This window comes from Gracilinanus agilis, chromosome 1, assembly GCF_016433145.1.
Source record: "Gracilinanus agilis isolate LMUSP501 chromosome 1, AgileGrace, whole genome shotgun sequence".
Lineage (NCBI taxonomy): Eukaryota > Metazoa > Chordata > Mammalia > Didelphimorphia > Didelphidae > Gracilinanus > Gracilinanus agilis.
Window position 1 is genome coordinate 142,122,077 of NC_058130.1, and position 19,603 is coordinate 142,141,679.

At 38.8% G+C, this 19,603-nt stretch overlaps 2 protein-coding genes across 3 annotated transcripts in view; one reads left to right on the plus strand and one right to left on the minus strand.

The window, feature by feature from the left end:
• Nucleotides 1–12,867, plus strand: part of LUC7L (LUC7 like) — a 47,258-nt gene extending 34,391 nt beyond the window's left edge. Inside the window, exons 5-10 of one of the 2 annotated variants that reach the window (XM_044657659.1) lie at nucleotides 1,808–1,951; nucleotides 5,454–5,630; nucleotides 7,169–7,257; nucleotides 8,710–8,739; nucleotides 10,128–10,292; nucleotides 10,900–12,867. In XM_044657659.1, coding sequence (XP_044513594.1) covers nucleotides 1,808–1,951; nucleotides 5,454–5,630; nucleotides 7,169–7,257; nucleotides 8,710–8,739; nucleotides 10,128–10,292; nucleotides 10,900–11,038 — 744 coding nt within the window. In that variant the 3' untranslated portion in view covers nucleotides 11,039–12,867. Of the gene's footprint in view, nucleotides 1–1,807; nucleotides 1,952–5,453; nucleotides 5,631–7,168; nucleotides 7,258–8,709; nucleotides 8,740–10,127; nucleotides 10,331–10,899 lie in introns of both variants that reach the window. The other variant, XM_044657664.1, reaches the window with a different exon arrangement.
• A 5,144-nt stretch (nucleotides 12,868–18,011) lies between these two features.
• On the minus strand, nucleotides 18,012–19,211 carry LOC123230950 (hemoglobin subunit beta-like). The gene is made up of 3 exons (XM_044657147.1): nucleotides 19,120–19,211; nucleotides 18,711–18,933; nucleotides 18,012–18,140 (listed from the first exon to the last, which is right to left on the minus strand). The coding sequence occupies exons 1-3, from the start codon at nucleotides 19,209–19,211 to the stop codon at nucleotides 18,012–18,014; spliced, it is 444 nt and encodes a 147-aa protein (XP_044513082.1).
• Between the last annotated feature and the right edge of the window lie 392 nt (nucleotides 19,212–19,603).

A 19,603-nucleotide genomic window follows, 5' to 3' on the forward strand; every position in this document is an offset into this window, starting at 1 on the left:
CCATCAGGCAACTAGGTGATGTAGTGAATCAATGGAGTCACAAAGAATTGGATACAACTGAAAAGCTGAACAACAAACCAAGGAATTATCTGGAGAGACAGCTCTGGTTAAGCTAGTCAGTTGAACTTGTGGATCTGCTTCTTATAAATATGTGTGATGAACATTTTACAGTGTGGTTGACTAATTGTAATTTGTGTACATCATGATGTAATGGGCAAAGAGCTGATGATGGCACAGTCAGGGCTACTTGGATTTACTTTTGTCCTTCCTCTGACACATTCTAATAATGGCAGAGTCACCTAATCTCTTGGAACCCATTAGACAACTGGTTTAATTGTAATTTGCAATATCTTTGACAAGTCTGCATTGCTAGAGGGAGCTTTCTAATACCTATTGAAATCACAGCTGAGGGTAAAAAAATTAGCATTTACCGATTTTTTAGCTTTCTCTTGCTAATCATGATGATAGACTATATCTTTTATCTGAGGATTAGCATAGCAAAATTCATTTCCATTTCGCCAAGGATTGATTAAATTTTTGGTTACATTCATTCTTGAACACTAAGTTGTGTTGGATGGAGTATAGTGGATAAAATGCTGGTAAAAATCAGGTTCTTGAACTTATAATGTGTTTTAATTATACTCTTGAGATAAATATCATGTCCATGATTGTTGTCATTTGAGGACTCCCTAGCTTGTCAAAATAATCTAAAGAAGCAAAAGGTAATTGTGATGTAGAAAGACCACTGAATTTAGTTAGGAACTATATTCAAATTCTGGATCATTACTTTGTGTGATCTTGAATATAAACCTTCCAATTATAAATGGTAAAATTGAATTATTTTAATATTTTGAACCATTTCTCAATTGTTAAAAATATAGTATGCCTAATTCTTTGTCTTTGGGGAAGAGTCATGGTTACTGAGAATGTTTCAACAGAAAGGAAGTGTTTCTTTCCAACAGTAAAGAATCAGTAGAAATTTACTATAATTAATTTTAATTTAAATTTGAGGTCTCCTTGTCTTGCTGTTATATCATCCCTCTTTTCTAAGGCTAGAGTTATGTCCAGAGTAGGACTATTGAAAATCTGCATTGTGCGTAATGGTGAAGCAGATTTCATAGATCAAAGAATGTTAGAACTGGAAGGAAGTTTAGAGCTCCTGTATTCCAGCTTAGTGATCACCTAGCTATTTTACAGGTGAGGAAACTAGAGCCCAGGGATAGTGCTTGCCCAACATTACATAGCCATTTTGACTATAATCCACAACTTTTGTCACACACACACACACCCCACCCCCACCCCCAGTTATAGGTCCTTTTGGCTGTACTGACTTTTCTTTTTTGCATTAGTGGTTTTTTGTCTTGGAATAGAGAGAGTATTAAAAGATGAGAGATAAAACTACTGAACAGTCTGTGATCATGACATGTTGTTGCAGAAAACCAGTGGGCATTTTTATATGTTTTAACCCTAGAAAGATTATTCCTTATGACAGTTGACTGCTAGTGAGAATTAGAATAAGGTTGAGCCAAACCTAGAGTGATTGAGTTTTACCTGTAAAGCAGGCATTGTGAACCACCTTAAGACTAAATTGGGAATTGCAGAAAAACCTTTGAATATACTTGAAATTCAAAACTTCAATAAGAAAGAAAAAGATCACATTCTTAAGATAAAAGATGTAAATAAACCACTGTATAGCTCTTGGGATTCTTCCATATGGCTTGTATTCTTTGAACACACATTTCTGAAACACAATAGGAATGTTGGAGGAGGTTTTCAGACTTGTGTTCACAATTCTTTTCTCCTATAGGCAGAAAAAGTACATGAATTGAACGAAGAAATTGGAAAATTGCTTGCTAAAGCTGAACAACTGGGAGCTGAAGGAAATGTGGATGAATCCCAGAAGATTCTTATGGAAGTGGAGAAAGTTCGAGCAAAGAAAAAAGAAGCTGAGGTTTGTTAAAGAAGTTTTAATACACGTTTTGTATGACTGCACATTTATAACCTTTATCAAGTTGCTTGCCAACTCGGGGAAAAGAAGGAGAGGAGATGGAGGGCAGGAGAAAATATTAAATTGTTAAAAAATTGTTTTTTCATGTAATTAGAAAAAAACATTCTTGATGGTATTTCTAATATTTTCATAAGGGCTTAATGGAAGCTCAAAAAAAATTAGGACTTGCCTGAGGAAACATGGTCAAGCTAAGATTCAGATGCAAGCCTCCTGATTACTAATTATACTTTCCATTATGTCATCCTACCATTGATGCAAGATACTCATTTAAGTAACAATTAATGATAGACTGAAGTAATTTGACATGATAGAAAAAGCTAATGTCATCCTAGTCTACGTTGTTAGCTATATGGTGTCCAGCATGTGGACAATTAGAGTTTTCCTTTTATCAGACCATATCTAGAATATTGTATGTAGTTCTGAATGGAAGCCTTGTCATTTAGAAAAACCATTGCTAAGCTGGAATGGATTCCATGTGTGGTGTAAGAATAATAAGGATCACCATGTCATAAAAAGTGGCATTGAAGGAACTGGAATTGATTAGCCTAAAGGAAAAAGAGACTTGGAGTAGGGAGGGAAATATGTCCAAAAATATTCAAAAATTTTTCCAGCAGAAGAGAAATTCAACTTGTTCTATTTGGCCCTATAGAGAAGCTCCAGAATTGCTGAGTAGAGATTACAGAAAAACAAATATGACTTGCTTGAAGTAACACAATAAGTGGAAGTAGTTGTATTCTTGGCCACTTTGAGCATCCTTAATATGAAAGTTAGAAACTTTGTATTGTTTGTAGTTCAGTTAAGCAAATGTTTGCTGTTCATCTACTTTGTCCTAGATTCTTTGGGGATTTTTCTTTATAGATATACCAGTGGCATCTTTATACCATGCTATAGCAAATAATTCTAGTTCTCCTGAGGGGAGAGGTTTTTTTTTTTGAGACATCATTGTTATTAATATGTCTTAAAGAAATGTATTTTTTGTCTTAGCCAGCCCTTTTCTTTTCTTTTTTTTTTTAATGTGTGAAACTATTTATTTTTAGCATTTCGTAATATTTATTTTTTAGAAAAGTTAACATGGTTACATGATTTATGCTCTTACTTTCCCCTTCATCCTGCTCCCCCATAGCCAATGTGCATTTCCACTGGTTTTAACATGTGTCATTGATCAAGACCTATTTCCAAATTGTTGATAGTTGCATTGGTGTGGTAGTTTCGAGTCTACATCCCCAACCATGTCCACCTCAACCCATGTGTTCAAGCAGTTGCTTTTCTTCTGTGTTTCCACTTAGCCAGCCCTTTTCAAATGCTATGGGGATCAAGTATTGGAATTTCTGGTGACTAATTGGTTCTCATTTTTTTCTGGCAGAAATGACCTGAAGAAGAAAGTGATTGGCATGAAGTTGCTGATCACGTAGGCAGTAACTACCAGCCAGTCTAGTGAATAGGGGTCTAGTGAATAGTCAGGTATCATTCAGTCCTGTAAAGATAGATGTCATTTCATATTTCTGATCCTGAGGAACTTACATTGTGGTAGGAAGGATAAAGAGAAGTATATAGAAATCCTTTAGACTATATATAAACTTAAGTAACATAGCCCTTCATGGAAGGGAAGGATCACAGTTACATTCACATGAGAGAATGGAGTCTTTACAAAGGAAATGACATTTGGGTATAGCTTGTCCAGAGTTTTGCTTAGAAAGATTATTAAAGTTGTATTGATTGGATTTGTATATAGAGTAGAGAAATAGTAGTAGGAAGGGACTATCCAGAAACTTCTGTCAAGATACTGTGATTGTCATTTAGGTGATAGATAATGACTACTTGAACTAGGATGTTGGCAGTGGGAACAGAAAGGAGAGGAGGGTAGAGAAATCAGCTATTCTTGGCAAAGTATTGACTGAAACTTTTCTCTTAATATTTATACGAAAAGATGATTGAAATTCACCCTAGAAGACCAGAAGGATGATGGTACAAGGACAGAAATAAAGGAGTTCTCCAGGAATTTGGTAGAAAAGATACTGAGATTAGTTATGGATGTATTGACTTTGAACTATTGGGGAAACATTTGGGTGAAAGATGTCCAACAGGAAATTGAGAATCTCTATAAAGAGTTTTTCTTAGCCATCTTCATGGATGTGGTATTTTAAGATTTGGAGGTGAATGAGATGCTGAAGAAAAGGGACCAGGACAGAACTTTAGGGAAAATACAGGTTTTAAGCATGGGAAGAAATAGAATCAAAAGATGGAGGAAAGAGTGATTAGGATATAAAGCATTTACTAAGCACATGTTTGCTATATGCCAGGCATTCTGTTTGATGTTGATGAACAAGAGCAAGAATACATTATTGTCAGGCAAGGGTCTTTTTTTGTCCTGAGAAATGGTAGTAGCTGGAGAGGATCAAGAAAGATCTCAGTAGGTGGTCAAACTATGAAGGAAGTTAGAATTCTAAGAGGCAAAGGAGAGAAACATAGATGGTACTTTCAGGAAATAGAAAGGTTTTTAGTTTTAAACTGAGCATGTTTTTTGGTAGAAGGGAAAGGAGCCAGGACAGCAGAATGAAGAGAGATGATTGATAGAGCTCAGATCCCAGGATAGGATCAGGCTGCTGGAAGTGAAAGGATTATCCTTAAAAAAAAGGAGGGAAGTTGAAGGATCATAAGAAAATTTGCAGCAACAGAAAGAAACCTTGCTGGCTTTCCAAAGAAAGTCAGGAACCATTAGATCCCTGAAACCAGTCAGGGCTCAGGGCAAAATAAAAAATCATTCCTCTTACTGTTTACAAAATATTTTGTAAAGTGTCCTTACTAGAGGTCTGTCTTTAATGTTTATGCCCTTAGGAAAGAAACTAGCTCTGTGCAAGGAGAGAGGCCCATCTATATTCATTCGTTCAGTAACACTTTTTTCCTGTATACTAAGATCTCCGCAGCTATTCTGGTTTCACTGGAACATTGTTCTCTTGGTACTCAGTGTTAATATTTGAAATATGGGGTCAACTGAATTGGACAAGGAGAAGCTAGCTGAGCACTGGGGACTCTGTCCTTAAAACTTTGTGTTGGAATAGTAGGGAACATTGTCTAAATGAGAAGTGGGCAGCATTAGCTCATGGAGAGTAGGAAAGATTTGAACCAGATGCATAACTCTAAGGAATTCATAGGATATTAAAAAGATTGCTCATTAACAAGTACAGGCCCAGGTTTAGAATTTGAGGTGTGGAAGATGAAAGGAAGAGAGCACATGGAAATAATTGCCAGAAGGTATCAAGCTGGATAGAGGAGAACCAAGTAAGTTTAGAATGAAGTGATGGTCAGAGAATTGGAATAGGAAGAATATCAAGAGTCAAGAAGTCAAATGCTGATAACAAAGGACAATTTCAATAAGAGAGAGAGGAATTTAAGAATTTGAAATCTTAATTCCCCCCTTCCCCTTCTCCTCCCTTCTGTTACTTAGGAAGAATATCGAAATTCTATGCCAGCATCCAGTTTCCAGCAGCAGAAACTACGTGTCTGTGAAGTGTGCTCTGCTTACCTTGGTCTCCATGATAATGATCGTCGTCTTGCAGATCACTTTGGAGGCAAATTACACTTGGGGTTTATTCAGATTCGTGAGAAACTGGATCAGTTGAGGGTAAGTTAAGAATAGGGTTTTTTCCCCCTTTTTAGTTCCTTTGGGAGTGTGTGTGTGGTTTCATTGGAGCCAGAACATAAGAATGAAACCTTGTCTGCCAGTCCTCTGTAATAATAGGTTGCTTCAGATTTTATGTTGAAACAGTAAGATTTTAACATTCTTCTTTTTTAAGCTAAACCTTTTCATGTTGGGATCTAAAACATTTTAAAACTTTGTAAGTTCTTTATATGAAAGAGGGATTAAATACTTTTAATGATTTATATAGTGTTTTACAACTTAGAAGATATTTTACATAAGCTCTTATTTGATCTTTGAAGAGCAGCCCTCTAAGGTAAGTAGTTCCTATGTTATCTCCATTTTGTACGGACCAAACTGAGAATCGGGTCACACGGCTAGTAAGTAGAACTCAGACCTTAACTAATAAAGAACATCCTGACTACAAGACCACGTTTGTTTTTTTTCCCCCCTCATTATGCCACACTATATTCTTTTTTTTTTTTTTTTATATACTTTACTTGAAATTTGTGTTTTTTTAATTCTAAGTATCTCAGCTATTGAGTGTAAGGACTGTTCACTTTTAGTTTTGTAGGAGGAACTTTGCAGTCTATGAATACTGGCATATCATGGCACCTCTGACTCCTTCCTAACTCTTCCTCCTATTTTTGGTTTCTAAGGCACAGAAATAGACTTTTTGGTCAGAGAATGCCTGTGAAGCGACTGTTTATCCCACCTGTTGTCATATTGACATATTGAGGCCACAGCCTTTCTGTCCCACTTCAGCGGATCACCCGAGGCCTGACCGTTTCAGTCTGCTTGGAAAGTAGGACAGGAAGAAAATAAAGGGTAGACTCTTTTTACTCGAGTTAAATTAAGCAAAGCTTTGGTTGATGAGTTTCTGGTAATGGATTCTCTTAGAATAAAATTCCCACCATTTTTGTGTTTGCTGGTAGCTTTATATAGCCTGTCATCCTATCTTGGAATAGTTCACAGCCACTCTTTAAATGGTTTTCTCTCTGCTTAAAGCTGACAGTTTTTCATATGGTGGTTGTCCTGGGAACTTGTCTTTAGCATGCTCCTTGGTGGGCACATTATTGGCAAGAGTTTGCAGGCAACTAAGCACCAGAGAATTTCATTTGACAGCTACAAAAGGAAGGTATAGAATCTTCTCATCTAAGAAATTGGGTTGATTTAGGAGTGTTATCACTTTGAAGCAATGCCAATCAGTGAGCATTGATAACCTCCCTACTATGTGCCAGGCACTGTGAAGCACTGAAATGTTATGAATTACATGATGGAAAATTTTTGCTACATCTGGAGTGTGATGAAACCTGTAAGTACTTGTTTGTTGGATTGCATTTTGTCATCATGAATTTGTGATGTATGCTTAGAGAAATTGACTTCTCTATGAGTTTCTTAGTATTACTTAGCAGAATGAAGATCCCCAAAATTTCTAAAATTCTTGTAAAGTCATTCTCTTAGAGGTTTTTGGTCTGTAAAATTTCACCCTATTTAAATCTTAAAAGTGTTTTTGCTTTTAGAAAACAGTGGCAGAAAAACAAGAGAAAAGAAATCAAGATCGTTTGAGGAGGAGAGAAGAGAGAGAAAGAGAAGAAAGGATGGGCCGAAGGTGAGTGTTAGCAGTCACACCTGAAGGAAATCAAATGGCACATGAGATAATTCAGAACTTACTGCTTTAACAGCTTTGCAGAAAACGTGAGGGAAGATTTTGCAAATTTAATATAGCCAAAATATAGTATGTTCTTAGGCACTGGGGATTCAAAGATGAAAATGTTCTAGAGCTTATAATCAAATATGGAGGGCATGAAGAGGTATGATATAAGGTAAAGTGAGATAACAGTGGAAAGATTTCTTTCTGTTGAGTAAATCATACAGAATCTCACCAGAAAGAACCTTAGAGGTCATCAAGTTCAATTCCCTTCATTTTACTGATAAAGAAAGGCCAGAGAAATTGTGACTTGCCCAAAAGGTTCACATAGCTAGTAGATAGTAAATGACAAATGGGATTTAAACATTAGGTCCTCTAATCCTAGATTTCACACCCTTTGTATTATATCACTGCTGCCTTTCAGATTAGGAAATACTTCATAGAACTAGATTTTGAAGGGAGAGAAGACTCTTAACTGATGGAAATGAGGAGAGAGAGGGTGATCCAGGCTTGTGGAATAGTCTGAATTTAAAGAGGCAAAGGTCAGGAAAAGTTGAGGGAACAGTTGTCTAGAAAATAAAATGCTTAAGGGGGAATGAGTGAAAGTTAGCTGTAATTTAGTCATCCATCAGAAACTCAACCCCAGAACAACAAATTCTGAAGCAACAAAATAGTGTTTAGCTATTAGTTTAAAATAGATTTTATCCCATATCTAATCTCTCTAAATGTTTTATCTCTAGAGGAAGTGATAAAAAATGTTGTTCTAGGATAGTGAAGGTGAGCCTTTTAGAGACTGAGTGCCCAAACTTCACCCTCATGCTGCATATGAGCCCTCCCCCTTACCCCAGACAGGGCAGGTGATTTGAAAAATGTCCTCAGGTGTGGTGGAGAGGGGAAGAGAGCAGCCCCCTCTGGCACAAATACCATAGGTTCACCAACATAGTTCTGGGATTAACAAAACAAAACAAAAAAAGTTTTGTAATGTCAAGGTGTGGTTAGTTTGGCATCATATAATCTATAATTGGTAGTGTTGGTTTTTAGGAATCCATAGTTATTTTAGGACATAATTACCTTACTATAATTTTCTTTATGGAGTTACTTAGGGTATAGTTCTTATAAGCCCCAAAATATATTTTCATAATGTGTTATGTCGGAAGTTTTGGCTCCTATATTTCTAGCTATGTAACTGGATTAAGTCAGGTTCTTGAGACTTCAAGACTCATCTTTTATTATCTAAAGAATAAGAATTATACACTACCTGCTTCAGAGGGGAGTTACAGGGAAAGCCATTTGAAAAGCCAGAAGCTCCATAGAAATGTGAATTGTTCAGATATTTATTTAGTTCCATAGTAGCAGTCAACAATATAGTAGTTGTGGAAAATTCAATGTTTGCATCTTTTTCTTCCTTTTTAGGTCTGGATCAAGAACTAGAGATCGAAGAAGGTAGGTGTGTTCTGTATATATGATGGGAAAAATGTACTCCCTGTTTTAAATGAAGGAAAGGGGGAAAAACAGGGATGGTAGTAACATAATAATAGGGGGAAATTAGTAATATAGTGCTGAGGAGGGCAGCTGGGTAGCTCAGTGGATTGACAGCCAGGCCTAGAGACAGGAGGTCCTAGGTTCAAATCCGGCCTTAGACACTTCCCAGCTATGTGACCCTGGGCAAGTCACTTGACTCCCATTGCCTACCCTTACCACTCTTCCACCTATAAGTCAATACACAGAAGTTAAGGGTTTAAAAAACCAAACAAACAAACAAACAAAAAAATATATAGTGCTGAGGAGGAAGGACAGGGTTAGAGGCCTCAGTAATAAGTACAAGGACACACTTTACTACTGTCTGGTATTCTGTTTTCTTCCGCAAATAATAGAGTGAGAAACCATACAAATATGTTCTTCTCTGAGCATTTCAACTTTAAGTTTTAGCCAGACTCAATCTTAAAAGCTGGTTTAGAGAATATGTAGAATATCATAGATAAAATATTTGATAATTAGGAAAACCAAATCTAAATAAATATGACAAATGACGGGTCAAATTGGTAGAATTCAGAGAAGTTACTAAAAGGTGGTATTAAGAGGACAGATAATAGCTCAAAGGCACCTTGGATTTGGCATTCACCAAATCTTAAACCCCAAATTTAGAGGAGACTTCTTAAATCAACTAGACTAAAGAATCTGAGCATGAATTATTGCTGTAACATCCTTTAACAGGTTTTGTTTTTCAAGTCTTTTAGGGAGAGGAACCTACTACTTCCATAGAAAACCAATTTCACTTTTGATTGCCTTTTTTAGAAAACTTTGATATCCCTTTTCTTTCTTTAGTGTGTGTGGGAGGAGGTAGACAGGGAGAATTTGGACCTAAAAACAAAATTTTTTTAAAGTTTTTTATATTGGTTTTAGCTTTGATCATTGGTTCCATTAGATAATCTCTGTCAATTTAGATTCCTGTAGTAGAGGGATACCCTAAATAATAGCTGAAGTGTAGTGAGGAAAGTAATACATTAGAGATTGAGAAGACCTGAGTTCAGACCTGGCTCTGCCATTTATCAGTTGTGTGCTTTGCCCTTAGGTAAGTCACTCATCCTCTGAGCTTCTGTTTCTCCATTTTATATAATATAATTTATTATATATGTGTGTATATGTAATTATATATTTGTGTATGTGTGTGTATATATAATATATGTAATAAGGGAAACTCTTGAATAACTTAATTCATTGGGTTATTGTGAAGTTTGAATGAAATTTACATAATAAAACACATGGTAGGTAAATGTGAGGTGTTATTCTTTTCAGAACTATAGCTCTGGGTTTTTGCCACCACTAATTAGGTCACGATCTCGGGACAGACGACGAAGGCGGTCAAGGTCAGGCTCTCGTGAGAGGCGAAAGTCCCGTTCCCGATCTCGGGACAGACATAGGCGCCACCGCAGCCGCTCACGTAGCCATAGCAGGGGCCATCGCCGAGGTTCCAGAGACAGAAGTTCGAAACACAAGTAACTACTCTGACTCCTTCACGTAGCAGCAACCAGGAGTGAGCCCCTTCTCTTTGTGTTACCAGGGTCATTGGGTCCTAAAAGTTTTTAACCAAGAATTTTGACCTGGGGTTTAGTGAAGTTAACTGAAATTCTGACTTGGTATGCAAAAGACTTGAATTAATTCCTTGCTAGTTGTCATGGGAGTGTGTGGGAGAGCATGGAGATGGGGCTCAGAGTGGGGTTTGAAGAATGGGCATGATAGTAGAAGTGGAACATTTATTCTGCAATTGCCAGGGAATCACATCTCTTGGCTGCCCATTTTAGGAGCAGATCATCACGCTAGCAGTTGTATATCATAAATCTAGAATGTAAATTTTGAACAAAGGTCAAGGTGGTTAAATGTGAATTCATACTTGAGCATATATATCCCTTGACATCAAATTAATGGGAACATTCTGCCTAATTTTTGTCATTACAAAGGACTTAATCTCTTTTTACCTTTTTGTATTTATGGTCCATTGCCTGTGATTTGCTAATAAGACACCTGTATAGTCAGGAAGGAAACTACCTTCCTATTGAAACTTTTTCAACTTCCACTGATTTGATTGATGTTTCTGTTTCCTAGATCTAGAGATCAATCTTCAAGAGAGAAGTCCCAGGATAAAGAGAGGAGGGAAAAGAGCTTTGCTGAAAAAAGGCATGAGGGTACAAATGGCAACGCTGGTTCAAAGAGATCAGAAGAAAGAGAAGCTGGCGAGATCTAAACTCACACTCTGTGTTGCACTGTAAATAGTCTGATAAACATTCTACACACAGCCTAAATTTACCATTTATATTTGTCGAATACAACTCATCTTTTGTAGATTTAAATTTTTATTGTTTCAAAGATAGCTGTGAGTTTATAGAGATACAGAGTTACATACTGTTTACTGGAATTTTGTTTAGTAAGAATTTAAGAAAACTTGATCTGGTGGACTGTCTTCAGTATAGGCCAGTGACACCCATGTAACTAACTTGTTGGTTGCCTGACCCCAGTGAATGCAGCAGTTAACCCCAAGGTCAGAAATGTAATTATTCTCCCCTCCCCTCCCCCCCACCATTTATGTCCTTTAGAAAATATTCACCTTGACCTTTCAGAGACTTGAATTATATACAATTAGTTGATAATATTACTACTACCACTGGTGCTGAATTTGCTCTTTCACACAGAAGAATCAAGAATTTAAAAATATTTGGCCACTTCATTTTGAATTCTGTAATCTGGTGCTTATCTTCAAGTCCAGAATATTATTATTATTTGTGTCCCTTATTCGTATACCTTTGCTACAGAAAGACAACCAGAGTACCTTGGGTATCTTATGATTGGGGTTCCTTAAATGACTTAAAATTACCTGATTTTAAAAGCCAGAATTGGATTAGACTATACATTTGGTTCTTTTGTTCAGTCTTTATTTTCTGTATCCCTCAGTTAAAATATAAGTTCATAGAGCACCTATAAAGGGTTTACATATGCTGGATTTGATTTGTGTAGTATAGATTGACTCCTTTAAAAAACATTATACAATTTAGCCCAGATCTTGTGGGAGTGTGTCTTTTAACTGAATTTGCTACAGTATAGTCTCTTTGTTTACCACTTGTGTTTGAGACAAAGATAAATCAATATATAATCAAATGATAATATCCAGAAATTCTCATTAGTAAGGGCACTGTTAAAAAGTTGGTGCTGTGAACATCTTGACTTTTAGGGTTACCATAGTTCCTTTTTTGTTTGTTTGTTTGTTTTGTTTTATTCTTTGAAATAGTATGTGACTTCACATGACTAACTTTTTCATCTGAATCGATGCTTCTCTTTCTTGAGGCAGCCAAGTAACTTTGATTGCAGTCTCAAACTTTATCCCACAGGTTAATTTGTGTTAAAGTACATATTTTACGTTAATACCAAATTAATATTTTTAAATTGGTGAACATGTTATTTGTAGATAATTGCAGAAATTTCCTTTTTTTTTCTCGTTTAGGGAGGAGAATTTTGAGGAGCTGAGCTTCTAATAATTTTTTTTTCTTTTTTAACATAGGGCCCTCCCACCCTAAGTTTCTGTGGAGATACAGGAGCTGTTCTTGGTCTGTTTGGTCTTATTGATGCATGTTTAGCTATTGCAGGAATCTAGTTCTTCTGTTTTCCAACAACTATTGCATTTTAATTATGGGTTATCTGTAGTCTCTACTGTTTTCAGGGTTCTCCTTTTCCTTATCCTCCCTTTCCCTTCCCTATGTACCCTTCCTTGCCATCCCCAACCTCTAAGGAAAGGACAGGCCTATGGCCATGTCGAGTTTCTCTTTCTTAAACAAGATGGACCTACTGTCCAAAAGCACCTGATAAAACTGATTCCACATTTAAAAAGGCAGTGATAGAATGGAACCCACATTACATCGATTTGTTGTCTGTGCAACATTTTGCAAATATCATGACAACTGGGAGTTGTTTCTTTTGTGGCACCTTTGCTTATGAGGAGTTTGGTCTAAGTATAAAAATGTAAGTAAAATGCGCTGTTCTCTTGCCAGTCTAACTCACATTAAAGATTTATGTTTATGTGGCTTGGAGTAGAACTTGGGTAATTTCTTGTTTAGCTTTTTACTTTTTATCTCTACAAATATATAGTTAATCTTGTTAAGTCCTGTATTCCAAGGGAACTATAACATAAGGGACATTTACTGCATGCTTTGAAGAGCAAAACTTCAACTTCCAATGCTCAGTGATTCAGTGGGGAATTGGTAATAAAACAAGATAGGAGACTTCCATTAAGTCTTCCCAAGATGATGTGGCACCTTTTCCTAATAGCAAACTATGCATTCTTTATAGGATTTATTCCTCAGGAATTTTCAGAAAAATGAATATTAAAGCCTAGACTCCTAGCCTAGGACTCTTTTTACCTTAAATATTGTAAGAATTTAATGGAGAAGAGACCCAAGAGATCTTTAAATTCTAAGACCTTCATTTTAGAGATGAAATACTATCCAGAGAAGGAACATTGCATTTGTCCAAGGTCACTGACACAAGTAAGTAGCAGAACTAGAATTTTAACTTGGGTATTCTGGTTACACATTTGTCTCAAATTTTTTTTTTGGCTCATTTATTTTCAAGCATGTTACTTAAGAATTAAATTATTTAAAATAAAGACTTTTATTACAGAAATTTTTGTTAGGAGGGAGTTAGATTTTGGTGAAAGGGAGAGAAAATGGACTCCTTTTCTTGGTTATGAAAATTGTTAAGGGAACAAATTAGTGATTAAGGTTGTTGAACTAAAATTAGTGATTTTAGGCAGTTTATTCCTAGAATCATAAAATGTTACAAAACTTGAAGGGAGTTTTGGAGATCATTTGATAGGTGAGGAAGGGGTATAATTTGACCAAAGAGAAGGATATGATTTGACCAAATTTGCAAATGGAATTAATTTGATTTGTGTTTTGTTCCTAAAGCCCTTTTTCCATTTCCTCATTTTGTGAGTAAGTTATCTATCAAAAGCTGTTACAGAATATAAGCTCTAGATGATCCTAAAGAAATGGAATCATTTTGAGCTCAGGTCAGTGATGAATAGCCTCACCAGTTAAGAGGCTCAACAACAACTATAATAAGGCTTGGGATGGGAGTTACAACATGGGTCTACAGAAGAAACACTGACACTTCAAGAATCATCTTAAATATCTGAAGCCCATGCAACACAGCAAGAGCGAAAGAATGACTTCAGTATGATGTGTTGGATGGATCACCCATTGGGCGGTGGTGGAAGGGGAGAATTATGATCCTTAGCTCTAACAGCTCATTTTCCAAAGAGACATTTGCTTAGAATATTTTCTCTCTTAAGATTGGGAGGAGGAGGAGATGTAGAGAAGCAGTACCTTGCACCAAGTAGGTGCTTAATAAATGTTTGAGTCAAAACAGGTTTTAAAAGCAGTAGAGCCAGGGACTACTTTTAAGCCTACTTCAGCTATTTAGATAGGATTAGACCAGAGGCGTTGGAACTAATAACTGTATGCTTTTTTTTTAAATTATTACTTTCCCTAAACTACTCAGCATACTTTTGTTACTTCCCTTACTCATCTAATAAAACTTTCTTAAACTCTGTTTTGTCTGTTGGGCTAAGGGAGTATTGTGGTTATTTGGTTGTTTTTCCCAGGCCAGGATAGCATTAGTTCTAAAATGGGCAGAGTTGGGGTGAAGATCAGGGAATTGCTGGTGACCCTTCCAGTGAGGTGGGTTGCTCTTAGAAATTAAAAGTAATCCAAGAGAGTTGATGTAGGATTTTACCTCACAAGTACCTTCTTTCACTATCCCAGCGTATTTCTCTAGATTTGATATGCAAGACTCATAAGAAAGAATGTGCACCACTAGACAGTCTTTCCTTGTGATGGGAGATTGAGGGTTTTTCCATCAAGTTGGCCAGCACATTCCAACGATTCCAACAGGTGGCCACAGGTTTTGTCTGTAACTACCTCCGGGTACAGCAGCCAGGACCACACACAGTCAAAGAAGGACACACTGCCATAACCACCCACTGTCTCACTGGAGACATCTGGATGATCACTAGTTACAGTGGTAAACCAAAAATGAGGGCAACACAAAAGTCCTCACTCTCTCCCATAACGGTAATGGAACATCTTTACCATCCTATCTCCTCTATATGACCCCAACTATGTTCTGCATCTGTTGGTAACAGGTACCCACTGAACACTGTGCAACTTTGTACCAATGACTCATTTCCTGTCCTTGCATGGCAGTGAGGCAGAATACATAGGGCAGCTGGGTAGCTCAGTGGAGTGAGAGTCAGGCCTAGAGACAGGAGGTCCTAGGTTCAAACCCGGCCTCAGCCACTTCACAGCTGTGTGACCCTGGGCAAGTCACTTGACCCCCATTGCCCACCCTTACCAATCTTCCACCTATGAGACAATACACCGAAGTACAAAGGTTAAAAAAAAAAAATACATAAAGCACTTGGCTCAAGTCTATATGATAACTAGCTGGGTGACCCCTGGCCAAGTCATCTAATTTAATCTCTTTAGTAAAGCCTGTTTCCTCATCTCTAAAATGGGGGTAACTTTTATCACTGGTGTCTTAGAGCTGTGAAGGTCAAAGGAAGTAAGTGGAGCCAGGGACCAGACTTTATAATAAACATTAAAACATGTAAATGGCTTGGTAAAGTAATTAATAGTTTGGCTTTAGGTCCCTGAGAGGCTTGCTTTGGGTCACCCAAAAAGTTGGCTCACTGATGGATCCTGGGAAGCTACTGGTGCTCATGGCCCATAAGGATAACCTACTCATTCTCTGGCCCAGACTTGCTCCAGGACCACAAGATAATGGACAGTTCCTTAAGGATAGGGATTCTATCTATCACCAGCATGGCCTTCCACCTAGACATTCTATAAAATTCATATTATTGGGCAACAGAGGACAAAACTTACGAGCTCATTAAAACTCAGTTGAGATTTGCAACGAAATACTAACGAATCAAATTGCCTGAATTGTACCTCAATTAGATCAAATTAGATTCAGTTTGTATTTACAGTAATCATCCCGTAGAGATGGTACTCTGTGCTGAGCACTGTTGTGCTTTAGGATTAGAGAACAAGGTGAAGGATATCCAGCATGTTTCTTCTTGGTGGACATTAGTGATAACAGAACCTATACATTAGGAGGACTTGTTCTCTCCTGTCACTGGCCCTTAAGCTGGAGCATCCATATGCCTAAGATACTCCTTGCCGACATCAAGCCTGATATCTTTGCCAGATGAAGGTTGAAGGTTGATAATCTCACGTAGCAGTGTATTTCACAGTTAGCAGTCGGTACACATGGCAGCATTTCATTTTATACTGTCAGACATTTTTCTAACTTGGTCTTAAAAATATATTGCCTCGGTCCTCATCTAACAGGGGAATAGGTGAATCCGAGCTGCACTCTCATGTCACTCATGGAGCATCTACTCTGTGTGCAGCATCCCATGTTGGACTCTAAAGGGAGATGCCCAAGTGCAGTGAATATGGCACAAATGAAGAATCTGAACCTTTCAAGCAGCAAGTGTTCCCTGGCCCTCAAATTCCTTCCTGCCCCCGCTCACCCACCCAGTTCTTTCCTCCTGCTGTCATTGGCCCACACACTCTCCTTTAGTTATTCAGTGACCATTTGGGACATCATGAAAGAGAAGAAACACTTACCCTGCCCACCACTCTACGAAAGTGTTAACCTTGAATTAGGATTACCCTTTCCCAAAGCCCAATTTACATTCCAGCTCCCCCCAAAGAAGAGAGGAAGTTGTCTTCAGTTAAAACCTCCTCCTTGGTTCCAATCTTGGAAATTGCCTTTAAAGTAATCTTTCCCTTGTGTGCATTTCCTCCTCTAAAAATGAGGTGCCTGGACTAGATGATTTCTAAGCTCCCATCTAGTTTGTTTTTTAATATACCCTTACTTTATGTCTTCATATCAATTTTACCTTCCATCTTAGAATCACTACTACATATTGGTTCCAAGTCAGAAGAGCAGTAAGGATAGGCAGTGGAGACTTAAGTGACTTGTCCATGGTCACACAGCTAGGAAATGTCCCAAGGCCAGATTTGAACTTAAGACCTCCCAATTCTAGGTCTGGCTCTCAATCCACTGAGCCACCCAGCTACCCCGTGTAGCAATTCTAAAGCAAGAGTGGCAAGGGCTAGGCAATTGGAGTTAAGCGACTTGCCCAGGGTTATAGGAAGTGTCGGGTCAGATTGGAACTTGGGTCCTTCTGAACTAGCATTCAATCCACTATGCTACCTAGCTGTCCTATCTCCCCTCTAGTTCCAATATTACATTTCATGTTCTAATATTTGTTCTAAGGTCTCTCCTAATGCTGCCATATTCTAACACTATGGAAGGTTTTCTTGGGAGTGGGCTCAGGAGAGGAATATGGACCTGACTTGTGATTTCATTGATATAGGAAGCTCCTGATGAGGAAATTTCAACTCACAATGTAGACTAGCTGGCCAATATTTTGTTTTTTCTTAGCTCTGATGCTCTGATACTCTGTTCTGCACTTAAAAGATGCTCTGCAGAACAGATATAGCCTTTGGGGAAAGAGTCCCCAAAGCTGGAAATAGAATAATTATTCAACAAGTATGTGTTTTATCTCCCAACAGTGAACAGTACTGGGGAGTGGAGGCAATCCAGACTTCTCTCTCCAGAACACAGTCTGGTTGGGAAGACAAAACTACAGTGCCAAGGCAGCATTAGCTAAAAGCCAAATGAGGGCTACTGATGCCAAGTGTTTTAGGAGTTCACTGAATTAATGTAGTCAGGGTAACTTTTCTGAAGGAGATGGGATTTAAGCTCAACCTTGAAGAATGAAAAAATTTTGAAAGGAGGAAGGTAGGAATACACATCACCATGGAAAGAAACCCAGGAGGCAAGCAGAAGCTCCTTTTGATTTCACCTCCCAAAAAGCTAACTTCATTTTTGATGTGGCCTCTGTGATCAGAATTGGGGAGAGGGGAGTTTTGGGCAGGAAACCACTGAATCACCCTCTCAAAGAAGCAATGGTGCTCCTTGCTCTTTATCCTAGACCTTCAAAAGCATCGTCTTCCAATATCTTCCCCAAAAGAAAAGAGACAAAACGACATAGATTTCTCAAATAGTTCAACTTTATTGATTTAACTGTATTCACTATCAACGGAGGTAGAATGTGTCTCCACTCGAGGAGCTCTCCTAGAGTTGAGTGTTCAATGGTACTGTTTGCTCAGGGCAGAGGCTACCACCCCCACCAGCTTCTGCCAGGCAGCCTGGGCCTCAGGAGTAAAGTCCTTGCCCAAGGAAGCTGCCAATTCGATGATCAGGTTGTCTCCGAGGAGCTAGAAGGAAGAGAGGGCAGAGGTTCAGGCCTGAGCTGTTTCCCTAGGAGTGGGAGAAGGGTTCCCTGCCTGAAGGAAGCAGGATGCAATGTGCCTCTGGGAAAGCCTGAAGCTGGACTAGTATAGGAAACTCTGGGAAAATAGGGACACACCTGGATAGAACTCAGGGGCTGGCTAAGCAAGTGGTTCATTGTGTGAATGGGCATGAATTTCCCCATCTATAAAATGAGAGGGAATAAGCTAAATGGCTTCTAAGGCCCTTTCCGACTAGCACTCTAATGAGTTTAAAGCAACATTCCCAAGGAGTAGAAGAGGGTCTTTGTTTCAAGATCCTTGAGGAAAAGAGAGATTGCTAGTCCAGAGATAAGTTGAGGATGGAGGAGGGAAGAGGATAAGGTCAGTCATGAGGAAGAGGGAATCTGCTTATGAAAGAATGAGCTCCCTGTCTTGGTGTTCAAGGAGGAGGTTGGACCACCACCAAGGTACCTTGCATTTTTAAAATATTTAAGCCTGGGTCCCTACGTGGAAAAATAGATTGGCATCCCAGGAAAGCAGAGGAAGAGTACTCACCCTGAAATTCTGGGGGTCAACGTGCAGCTTCTCTGAGTGTAGGTGACTCAACTTATCAAAAATGGCCTTCACATTGTCCAGGTTCTTCACGGCCTCTCCAAAAGAAGTCAGCACCTTTTTGCCATGTGCCCTGACCCGGGGGTTCCCGTCAATGGCAATGGGGCTGGACAGGTTCCCAAAGTTGCTGAAGTACCTCTGGGTCCAGGGGTAGACAACCAACAGCCTGAAGTCCAGGAAAGAAAAAGAACGGATCAGATCAGGCTGTTCCCATGCCATATGAGACCACCAGATAGGATTCCAGGATCCTTTTGGCCCCCAGAGAAAGCATTCACAACCTGCGTCCCCAAGCTAAACCCAGCTTAGCCCTATTCCGCACCCCCCCCCCCCCCGTCCTGTTCTCCTCTCTCACCTGCTAAGGGTGTGGGCCCCCAATTTGTCTACATCAACTTTGGCCCAGATGGTTGAAATGGCGTGTTTCTCTTCTGTTGTCCAGTTCACCATGGCTGCTTGCGAGGAGGTGGTGACCCTTGGGAGCTTAGGATGCAGAAGGGAGAGGTGAAGGCTGAGCGCTGTGTCCACTGGCTCAAAGGCCCTCCTTATATCTCTGGCCTCAGCCCTCGCCCCTCCCTGCTCCTCTCCTATTGGCCAGCCCCATGCTGGGGGCTCAAGGGATGTGGCCAAAGGGTTTTGATATGGGGGGTTGGGAGAGGAACAGGGAAGAGCTAACTTGAATGTGGGGGGAGGGGGAGTAAGGAGAGGCTCCCTCTGCCCAAATCTGATACCAGATGCCCCTCACCCCCATCTGCTCTTCTTATCTCTTCTGGAATCAGATTGTTTCTCTCTCTCTCTCTCTCTCTCTCTCTCTCTCTCTGCACAATATTGATTTTGAGATG

Coding starts and splice junctions, on each gene's coding strand:
- LOC123230950 (XM_044657147.1), bottom strand. CDS start 19,211: ATGGTGAACTGGACAACAGAAGAGAAACACGCCATTTCAACCATCTGG. Junction 18,934..19,119: donor GGGGCCCACACCCTTAGCAG/GTGAGAGAGGAG, acceptor CCTGGACTTCAG/GCTGTTGGTTGTCTACCCCT. Junction 18,141..18,710: donor TTGACCCCCAGAATTTCAGG/GTGAGTACTCTT, acceptor TCTTCCTTCTAG/CTCCTCGGAGACAACCTGAT.